Source organism: Sorex araneus, chromosome 8 (assembly GCF_027595985.1).
Source record: "Sorex araneus isolate mSorAra2 chromosome 8, mSorAra2.pri, whole genome shotgun sequence".
Classification (NCBI taxonomy): Eukaryota; Metazoa; Chordata; class Mammalia; order Eulipotyphla; family Soricidae; genus Sorex; species Sorex araneus.
In genome coordinates this window covers 40537404-40548390 of record NC_073309.1, presented here as the reverse complement: position 1 = coordinate 40548390, position 10987 = coordinate 40537404, and the positions used below count along the sequence as shown (strand labels likewise).

At 56.3% G+C, this 10987-nt stretch overlaps 1 protein-coding gene across 2 annotated transcripts; it reads left to right on the top strand.

The window, feature by feature from the left end:
* Positions 1-364: 364 nt before the first annotated feature.
* PRODH2 (proline dehydrogenase 2) lies at positions 365-10287 on the top strand. Of its 2 annotated transcripts, XM_004601015.2 has the most exons (10): positions 365-600; positions 707-903; positions 1143-1281; positions 1370-1456; positions 6877-6957; positions 7217-7372; positions 7449-7615; positions 8977-9087; positions 9460-9545; positions 10094-10287. In XM_004601015.2, exons 1-10 carry the CDS (start codon positions 427-429, stop codon positions 10261-10263), a joined length of 1368 nt encoding a protein of 455 aa, XP_004601072.2. In that variant the 5' UTR covers positions 365-426; the 3' UTR covers positions 10264-10287. The 2 variants fall into 2 exon arrangements, with proteins under 2 accessions (XP_004601072.2, XP_055002511.1); XM_055146536.1 differs by lacking the exon at positions 7217-7372.
* Positions 10288-10987: the final 700 nt, after the last annotated feature.

Genomic DNA, 10987 nt, shown 5'->3' with positions numbered 1-10987 from the left:
TATAGGTTCCGGATGTTTTCAGATGTGATCAATAGCACTTACGTTCTTACCCGTGTTAAGATAAAACAATTCCAGTGAGGGATTAGGGAACCCTCCCCACGTTATGGAACCACAGTGCCTTGAACCCAGCCCACACGCTCAATTTGCATTTAGTGGCACCTAATCCTTGGGAGCTCCTGGGCTGAGCGGGGGCTGGGGCTGCTACTGGGGGGTTCTTCTCCAGCCCCCTACTTTGAACTCTGTTCCCATCAGTTAATCATTAATGCCCCCGCTCACCCCCAAGAGCCTGCGATCCTGAAGATTTGCCTCTCCCTGGCTACTGCCTGGTTAATCAGTCACACTGGGTAACGGGGCCGACTGCCCCAGAGGTGGATCACCCACCTCCGAAGCCCCTTTGCTGAGTGTGGAAGGGCCGAGGGATTCAGGATGTTCCGAGCATGGCGAGTTTTGTGCTCCCGGGCGGGCCCCTCCGCGGGGCGCTGGCAGCCCCTGCGCTTTGACGGCGGAGCCTTCCACCTCAAGGGCACAGGCGAGCTGGCGCGGGCGCTGCTGGTGCTGCGGCTGTGTGCTTGGCCCCCTCTGGTCACCCATGGCCTGGCGGTGAGCAGAGACTCCGAGTCCTGATCTCAGGACACCTTCTCTCCTCACACCCCCCCCCCCCCACCCACAGAGCCTAGTTCTGAACCCCTGTGCCTTGTCGCCTCAGCTCCAGGCCTGGTGCCAGCGACTCTTGGGTGCGGGACTCTCGCGCGTGCTTCTCAGAGCCTCCATCTACGGCCAGTTCGTGGCTGGCGAGACACCAGCCGAGGTGAGGGGCTGTGTCCAACAGCTCCAGACCCTGGGCCTCCGGCCCCTGCTGGCAGTGCCCACTGAAGAAGAGCCAGACTCAACTGTCAAGACCGGGTGAGTAGGGGGCCGGAGCGATAGTACAGTGGGTAGGGGTCTGCCTTGCACGCAGCCGATCCAGGTTCAATCCCCGGCACCCCACATGGTCCCCCAAGCACTGCCAGGAGTAATTCCTGAGTGCAGAACCTGGAGTAACCCCTGAGCACCGCCGGGTGTGACCCAAAAAGAAGAGGTGGGGTGGGACAGCAGGAAGAGCTTTAGGGGACTTCAGGCCCTGACTGCTACTGGCTGGGCAGTGAGGCCTGGTACGAGGGGAACCTCAATGCGATGCTGAAGTGTGTGGACCTTTCACGAGACCTCCTGGAGACCCCAAGCCCAACGGGAGAGATACTCATGCAGCTGAAGGTGACAGCACTGGCCAGCACCCGGCTCTGTGTAAGGAACCGATGGGCAGGAAGGGGGGACAGAGCGTGGCTGTCCTCAGATTGACGCCCCCTCACTGTCCCACGGGTCACTGTTTCAGAAGGAGCTCACCTCATGGATCGGAAGGCCAGGGGCGCCCGCAGAGCTGAGCCCCGAAAGGCTGGCAGAAGCCATGGACTCTGGGCAGGTGAGGACCTCAGGTCTCAGGCGAGGAGACAGGGAATGGTTGGGTGGGGAAAGCGAGGGACACAGAGTCCCCTAGACTGTGGGGGCGAAGGGGGATGTTTAAACCATCAAACTATGGTTATTTCTGTCAGACTTAGGACAATTGGGATAAAAGTGACTTGGGTTGGAAGGAATAGGACATGGGTCATGTGGGGGCCTGGAGCTCTGGAGTCACATCGCAGTCACCCTGTCCCAATAGAAGACAGTGGGTCACATTCTAACTGGTCAACTCGAGGATGCCAGTGTGTACTGGTTGGCTGAAAGGATCATGGAATTGGTGGGTTGGGGCTCATTCATTCATTCATTAGTTCCTTTCTCTTTCTGCCTTCTTTTGTTCATTTTGTTTGGAGGCCCACCCAGCAGTGCTTAGGGCTTATTCCTAGCTCTTTGCTCAGGGATCACTCCTGGGTGCGGTGAGAAAAATCGAACCTGGGAAGTGCCCTACCCATTGTACTATCTCTCCTGCCCTTTGCATTAGTTCCTTTTTCTTTTATTATTATTATTGCTTTAGGGTCACACCTGGAGATGCACAGGGGTTATTCCTGGCTCTGCACTCAGGAATTACTCCTGGCAGTGCTCAGAGGACCATATAGGATGCTGGGAGTCGAACCCGGCCGCGTGCAAGGCAAATGCCCTACCCGCTGTGCTATCACTCCAGCCCATTTTATTATTGTTATTATTATTATTTGGTTGTTGTGCCATAAGTGATACTCAGGAGTTACTCCTGGCTCTGCCTCAGGACTTAGTCCCAGCAGTGCTTGGGGATCATATGGGATGCTGGGGATTAACCCTAGATCACCCACATGGAAGGCAAATACCCTACTGCCAGTACTATCACTCTGACCCATCATATTTCTGTCTATAATCCATCTCTCTCTTTTTAAAAACTTAATAAAAATCCTTAATTCTGCTAAGTGAAAATTGAGACTATGAAAAGCAAATTTTCCAATTAGATCATTCTATTTAATACCTGCAGAATCAGTGCAAATACTAATAAAAAAATAAACTAATAAAACTACTTCATTTACCCAGTTCAAGAATACTTTGAAAATACTCAGTATGCTAAATTTTGTTTGAAGTCCATATTAGACAAACAGTAGCACAGTATCAGGCACTGCCATTGTCTACCGCTGCCTGCTACCTAATTTATTTCATCTCGAGCAGCTAAACCTCCCAGTGCTGTTCTTTAAAGTGTATTCAAGCAGTGTGTTTACCTCTTCCAGAACCTATTTCTACACTCCCTCCCCTGCTTCAGTCAATCGCTTCATTCTCCGTAATGTGGGTCTCTTTATTTTGATTTTATTTTACCAAATATACGTTTCAGGATAGCAAACAGTGGGTCGGGCGTTTGCCTTGCATGTGGCCAACCCGGGTTCAATTCTTCCATCCCTCTCGGAGAGCCTGGCAAGCTACCGAGAGTATCCCACCCGCACAGCAGAGCCTGGCAAGCTACTCATGATGTATTCGATATGCCAAAAACAGTAACAACAAGTCTCACAATGGAGACATTACTGGTGCCCACTCAAGCAAATCGATGGACAACGGGACGACAGTGCTATGGTGCTACTGTTTCAGGGTGCATTTCCCCCAATATTTTATTGCAAAACATTTTAAACATAAACATATAGAAAAATTGAAAGGGTTTTACAGTGAATACCCATCTACCTGCCACCTATGAAACTGCTTAAAATTGGGGCTGGAGTGATAGCACAGCGGGTAGGGCGTTTGCCTTGCATGCGGCCGACCCGGGTTCGAATCCCAGCATCCCATATGGTCCCCTGAGCACCGCCAGGGGTGATTCCTGAGTGCATGAGCCAGGAGTGACCCCTGTGCATCGCCGGGTGTGACCCAAAAAGCAAAAAAAAAAAAAAAAAAAAAAAAAAAAGAAACTGCTTAAAATCATCCCAGTCCCTCTAGGCACCCCTCAGTCCACCCATCAATCTGTCTGATTGACAGTTTTTCAAGGAAGTTGTGAACCCCACCTCCCCCGACCCCCCTCTCGACCCCAAGGCCTCAGGATGCCAACCATCACCACTAGGATTTTAGTGCCTTATGGTAGGTCATTTGCCTTGCATGCAGCCAACCCAGGTTCGATTCCTCCACCCCTCTCGGAGAGCCCGGCAAGCTACGGAGAGTATATAGCCCTCACGGCAGAGCCTGGCAAGCTCCCCGTGGTATATTCGATATGCCAAAAACAATAACAACAAGTTTCACAATGGAGACATTACTAGAGCCCGCTCAAGCAAATCAATGAGCAATGGGATGACAGTGACAGTGACAGTGATTTCTTTCCAGGCAAAATGTATGCACATCATCGAACTGGGTAGAGTGAAATACACCCTTTGATGAGCACTGACAAGCACACACATCTGAGCAATTCAAATCGCTCTCAGGATGTAGCATCACCCACGTGGCACAGTGTTCCTTCCTCGTGCTTTCTTTATCTGGGGGCAACTGGGCAGCCACACTTTGGTGGGTCGGTTTGCAGTGCTGGGGTTTAAACTTCGAGCCCAATACGGGATAATCGCTTTATGGCAGAACAATGGACCCCTGGCTGTGGGCATAAATTTTTCAGTGGACACTGCTGGATGTTAGCCAGTCTCATTCTGCTGCTTCCTTCTCTACTAGGCCCTCTGTTTTTTTTTTTTTTTCTTTTTGGGTCACATCTGGCAATGCACAGGGGTTACTCCTGGCTCTGCACTCAGGAATCACTCCTGGCAGTGCTCAGAGGACCATATGGGATGCTGGGAATTGAACCCGGGTCAGCCGCGTGCAAGGCAAATGCCCTACCTGCTATGCTATCGCTCTATCCCCCGCCCCCCTTGGTGCTTCTGACTGTGTGACTTATCTCTCCCGGAAGAGACACGCCAGAGTTGCCACTGTCCCCAGACAATGCTATGAGGGGTGAAGCAATAGTACAGCAGTGCTCAGGGGACCATATGGGATGCCGCAGATCAAACCTGGGTTGGCTGCGTGCAAGGCCAGCACCCTACCTGCTGTGCTATCTCTCCAGCCCCGGCTGTATCACTCTGGACAAGAGCGTTCTCTGCTCTGAACCTCAGTTTCCCCTTCTGTAAGGTAGGGATATAATAGTAGTGTAAGTGAGGCTGGAGACATGAAACAGCAGGTAGGCCGCTTTCCTTGCACGCAGCCGACCCAGGCTCAATCCCCAGCATCCCATATGGTGCCCCGAGCATTGCCAGGAGTAACTCCTGAGCCTGAGCCAGAGCCAGGAATTACTAAACCTTGAGCATTACTGGGTGTGACCCAAACCATAACCCCCCAAAAAGAAGCTGGCGTAAATATTGGGCAAGTGTCTGGAACGGAACCTGGCACCCACCCTCTGGGAGGGTGACTGTCATAGATAGGGAGCTCCACCGTCAGCCCACAGCACCACCCGAGGACGCCCCAAGCCAGGAGACAGTTCTAGAATTGGAGAAAAAGTACTTGGGAAGATGGCTCAGCCTCCCTGCTCCCTGCTTCTGCTCCCCAAGACGGGAGGCAACTGTGCTCACGTCAGCCTGACCCGAGGAGAGGTTACTGAGTGGGGCCGGCCCTCTCCCATTTCCTAGTGGACAGACCAGAACTCAAGTCCCTAGCCCTCATTCTTCAACTCCCCAGCTCCTCTGGAATGGCCAGAGTCGCCCCTAGATCACTTTTGCTCTTTTATTGCCCCACAGAAGTGAGATAATGGGGGTGAAGAGATAATGCAGAGAGAAAAGTACTCACCTTACAGGCAGTCGACCTGGGTTTGAATCCCAGCACTACATATGATCCCGGAGCACGGCCAGGGTCACTCCTGAGCACAGAGCCAGGAACAGCCCCTGAGTACTGCTGTGTGTGGTCCCCAAAGAGAAACAGAAAACAAACAAAAAACAACCAGTGTTGGGGGTGGAGAGATAGTACAGCAGGTAAGGCACTTGCCTTGCATGCAGCTGACCCGGGTTCGATTCCTAGCACCCCCATTCGGTCCCCCGAGCCTGCCCGAGTGATCCCTGAGCACAGCCGGGTATGGCTCCAAAACAAAAACCAAAATCAAAACCAACCAGGAAGTTAGGACAATTATTTCCATGTTACAAACGAACTTGTTTCCTGACTGTTGATTAAAGCCTTAAGCAAGGACTCTAAACCATGCCCCTAGCCCACCCCTCTGAGGATCTGCTGAACCCCTGCCATGCCCCAGGTGCCGAGGGGACAAGGACCAGATGCGTCTCCCTCTGATACCACCTTGCTCCTTAGAACAAAATCTGAGCAAGTGTGGCACCAGTGAAGCATCTAGAAGCAGGGGAGAGTGATGGTACAGTGGGGAGGGCGTTTGCCTTTGGCATGGCTGACCTGGGTTCAATCCCAGCATTCCACATGGTCCCCTGAGTACTACCCTGAGTGATCTCTGAGCACAGAGTCAGGAGTAAGCCCTGAGCACTGCCAGCTGTGGTCCAAACTACACCTTAGCCCCGCCCCCCCACCGCAAAAAAAAGTGTCTATAAGCATCCAGGAAAAGGAGGCTGAGGAGGCAAGTTCAGATGAAGCTGTGAGGCAAAGCCGGCAGCACTGGAGCAAAGGCTGGAGAGCGGGGAGTGAAGCTGAAGGATGTGCTAGGCAGAAGGAACGGGCCGAACAAAGGCCCTAAGCGGGGCCTGGGCTGTACCTCCAGGGCCAAGCAGGAAGGCCTGTGCGGCTGCAGGTGAGAGCTGAGCCAATCGGGGGCTGCAGTGAGGCCTCTGCGGTCTCTGGAGCGGTGCTAGTGATGAGCCGACCACTGTCCAGGCACCTTCATTTTTTTTTTTTCTTTTTGGGTCACACCCAGCGATGCTCAGGGGTTACTCCTGGCTCTGCACTTAGGAATTACTCCTGGCGGTGCTCGGGCGACCACATGGGATGCTGGGAATCGAACCTGGATCGGCCGCGTGCAAGGCAAACGCCCTACCCGCTGTGCTATCGCTCTAGCCCCTGTCCTGGCACCTTCTACATGTTGATTCTCGGTCACTTCACTCTGACCTTTGGACTCCCGAAAGGAACACAGAACTAATCCTTGCCCCAGGACTCAATGGGCCCAGTCCCCTCTCACCTGTGAACTCATTTTTATCCACACAGCGAACTCCGTGGGGGTAGAGGATATTCATTTTACAGAGAAGGACCTGGAGGCCCAGAGAGGTTGTCTGACTTGCTCAAGGCCACACAGTAAATGGCGGGACCAGGATCCCAACCCAGTTTCTAGGCTCTTCAATCCTACAGAAGCCTCATGTGTTTCTGTACTGCCAGCGGCTTCTGAGCCGTTAACATTCCTCAACCTTCTCCTTCCAGGGGAGAGAGAGACAGGGGCCGAGGCCCTCAGGGGCTCTGGCAGCACTTGAGCCTCATTTCTCCTCCCCATGCCCCCAGGAACTTCAGGTTTCCTGCCTCAACTCGGAGCAAAACCGGCATCTACAGGCCTCTCTGAGCCGCCTGCACAGGGTGGTACAGGTAAGTCCCTGCTGGGACCCCCCCCCACCTGGCGCCCCTAATCCCGCAGACCAAGGCCCCCCTCACCCCTGCCCCCCCACCCCCGCAAGGCCCAGGCCCACCTCTGCCTGACGCTCCCCTGCCCCCAGCAGGCCCAGGACACCCCCCACCCCCCACCTGACACCTCTGCCCCCAGCAAGCCCAGGCCCCCCTCTGCCTGCCGCTCCCCTGCCCCCCGCAGGCCCAGGGTCCCCCCCACCTGACACTCCCTGGCCCCCAGCAGGCCCGAGGCCGGCGCGTGCGGCTCCTGGTGGACGCTGAGTACACGTCGCTGAACCCCGCGCTCACGCGGCTGGTGGAGGCGCTGGCCCTGCGCTGGAACAGCCCGGCGGAGGGCGGGCCCTGGGTGTGGAACACCTACCAGGCTTATCTGAAGGTGCCCGCTGGAGCCTGGGGTGCGGGTGGGGGGTCACACCAGGCGGGATCCCCTCCTCACCCAGCTCGCCCTGCAGGACACCCCCGAGCGCCTCAAGCAGGCCGCGGAGGTCGCGGAGCGCGCGGGCCTGGCCTTCGGGGTGAAGCTGGTGCGCGGCGCCTACCTGGAGCAGGAGCGAGCGGGGGCCCGGCTGCGAGGGACGGAGGACCCCACGCAGCCCCACTACGAGGCCACCTGCCAGAGGTAGGGCTGAGAGGTGGACAAAATAAGGGGCCACGAAAGCTCTCTGGTGGCTCAGGACCCCAAGCCCCAGGGCGCGCGGGTGTACCCCGGGGTGCCGCCCCTCTCTCTGGCCTGGGACGCCCAGAGAGGCAACCCCAAGCTGTCTGTTCCCACCCGCCTCCCGGAGGGCCCCTGGGCTCTGCAGGACCCATTTCCACGGACAGTGAAATAGGGGCTCAACTCCCCCAGCTCTGCTCTTCTTGCTGCTTTCTCAGGCCCCCTCAAAAACTAGAACAGCCTCTGCCCACTCCCTCCCAGATGCATTCTTCTCCCTAACACCGACCGATTCCTCCACCGCCGTCCCTCCCACGGGAACGTGGGCCCAGGAGCGCTGATTCGTGCGGCTGCGGAACTCCGCGCTTAAACTCTTGCCTGCTCCACGGTGACTGCTCAGAGCAGATCTGCCAAATGCAAGAAACAAGCCCGCGTGGGCGACCTGCTATTATCACCCCCATTTCGCAGGGGAAGAAACTGAGGCCCAGAGAGAAGGAATCCTTTACCCACAGTCCCGGAAGGTTTGCGCCTGCGCAGAAAGAAAGGCTCTCGAGCTCACATTTTTTGGTTAATGTTGTTGATTTGGGGGCCACACGCAGCAGTGCTCGGGGCTTACTCCAGGCTCTGCGCTCCGAGATCACTCCTGGAGGGCTCGGAGGACCAGATGGGATGTTGGGGATCCACCCCGAGTCAGCCATGTGCAAGGCAGGCAGCCCTCCCCGCTATCATCCAACCCTATCCGTTTCATTTCGGTAGCTGCGCCCAGCCCAGAGCTTCCTCATTCATTTTCACTCCCCATGGAGGGGGGAGGCCCAAGTTCAATCCCCAGCACTCCCAGCAGTGACCTCCCCCCCACCCAGCACCCCCAAGCCAGGAGTAGTTCCTAAGTACCACTGGGAGTGGCCAAGAAACAAAGAAAAGCTCATTTTCACCACTGGGTGGAGCCCCACTGTTCTCTGAGGCCCCCTTCATTCTCTCGGGGATCCCTGCTGATTGCAGGTAGGGTGGGGATCTCACCCGGGTCTCCTGCAGGGAAGGTAAGGCGGGTGCTCTCCTGTCAGTTCCCCGATGATGGGAGCAGGCAGCGCTGCTCAGAATTCTGTGCTACACAGACAATGTCACCTGCACTTGGACTTCTTTGCAGTGAGGGGCCCTTGTGCCCCCAGACCCGTCCGTCTCCCAACAGCACCTCCCAGCAGGTGAACCCACAGGTGCTGGTGCCGGGAGAGGAGACACCGAGAATATGACCTTGGGGCTGGTGCTGCTGGAAGGAAGGTGGGGTGTCCCTGTCTTCGGGGCCCCGCTGGCAGCCACTGCTCTCTTCTCAGTTATAGCCGCTGCCTGGAACTGATGCTGAGCCATGTGGCCCGCCGTGGCCCCCTGTGTCATCTCATGGTGGCATCCCACAATGAGGAGTCCGTGCACCAGGCAACCCAGCGGTACGAGATGGGGCACAGCAACGGGCCTCAGGAATGCCGAGCCCTTCCTCTTCCCTGTGCCAGGGATGGGCAGAGAGGGGAGGGGTGATACTGGCAGGGGTGGGAATAGGTGGGGCTGGTAGGTCCTTGAGGGGGTTGGAGGAGGATTTGCACAATGTTTACCCCCTGGCACCCCTCTAGATGCCAGCTGGGCAGGTCCTGGGGAGGCATGAGCAGTCCAGGAGGAGGCACGTACTCCCGGGCTGTAGTTGATGGGGGCTTGGGGGGGGCGGGGTGCTCAGAGCAGCAGCACATGATGCAGGACCCTAGAGCTGAGACAGCCAGGCGGTGTGGAGGGCTACGCTCAGATCTGACAGGTGGCCTTCTCCGCAGCATGTGGGAGCTGGGAATCCCTTCGGATGGGCCTGTCTGTTTCGGGCAACTTCTGGGGATGTGTGACCATGTCTCCCTGGCCCTGGGTATGTAACTGTGCGCACCCCAGCCCCCACCCCCACCCCGGGCCCTGATCCCTCCCAGCCTCATCCCTCTCCTCCTTCCCAAGCCTCACCGGGAAATTGCAGCAGGAAGTTTCTTAAGCCCCAGGGGTTAAGAAATTTAACAGATGCAAATTTGTGAGATTAACCCCTGGCTAAAGCCTCCACCACCAGATTGCTGTTTCTTCCCCAGTAATGCTCAATCCTCAATGGTGTCGAGTTGGGGGGTTTTCCTTTATTTTGATTCTGGGGGGACGCCTGGCGGTGCTCAGGGCTTACTCCTGGCTCAGGGATCTCTCGTGACAGGCCTCAGGGTATTATATGGGGGTGCTCAGGTTGGCCTCGTGCGAGGCAAATACTCTGCCTGCTGCACTATCGCTCCAGCCCTGCAGTGGAGAGAGTTTCTGTTCAACTATCCGCCAGTTTCTGGGAAATGGAAGTCTATACTCTAGATGGGGGGCTGGGGCGAGCCTCTCCCCAAACAGGAACCCAGCCCCTGCCAACATTCTCCCCCACACACCCCGCGCCCCCAGGGCAGGCTGGCTACGCTGTGTATAAGTCCATCCCCTACGGCTCCCTGGAGGAGGTGATCCCCTACCTGATCCGGAGGGCCCAGGAGAACCGGGGTGTGCTGCGAGGTGCTCGCCGGGAACGGGAGCTGCTCGGCCAAGAACTTCGGAGGCGGCTGCGGAGGGGTGCATAAGAGTCCTCCATCTGCACCACCTGGGTTCAGGGGGTCAATAAAGTTTCTCAGCAGTTCCGTCCTGCCCTGAAGCCACCTCCTTCCTGGGGGGAAGGGTTGTGCCTGGACCCCAGCCAGCCCACGCATGGGGGGCTCCGTAGCACATGAGGGGCTCCGCAGCTCGAGAGTTCTTTAGCTGCCATGCTATAGTTTAGCCAGGACATCAATCAAAGACAAAAGAGGCCTCCTCACCCCTGGGGCAATCCATCCGTGGGCCTGGGCGGGGCCTGCACTGTCTCCAGGCCAAGGGGTGCCTGGAAGAAGAGCAGACACAGAGGTCTTGCAGTCAGTCTACAGGCTGGGCTCAGGCCACAGATCCCCGGAGACACAGGAAGAGTCAGACCACTTAAGAAGCACTGTCTGGGGCCAGAGCAATAGTACAGTGGGTTGAGCACTTGCCTTGCTTGCAGCCAACCTGGGTTGGATCCCAGACATCCCATATGGTCCCCCAAGCACACCATGAGTGATTCCTGAATGCAGGCCAGGAGTAAACCCTGGGCACTGCCAGGTGTGGCCCCAAAACTAAAGTGCTGAGTGGGGTGTAGGTCTCTCCTCTAAAAAAGGAGATTATCGTCCATCCCTGCCCATCCCCTCCACCTCCCGATTTGCATACACCATTGTCTCCCTCTGTTTGGCTGGTTATTCTATTTATAACTTTTTTTCCTTTGGTTTGGGGATTACTCCT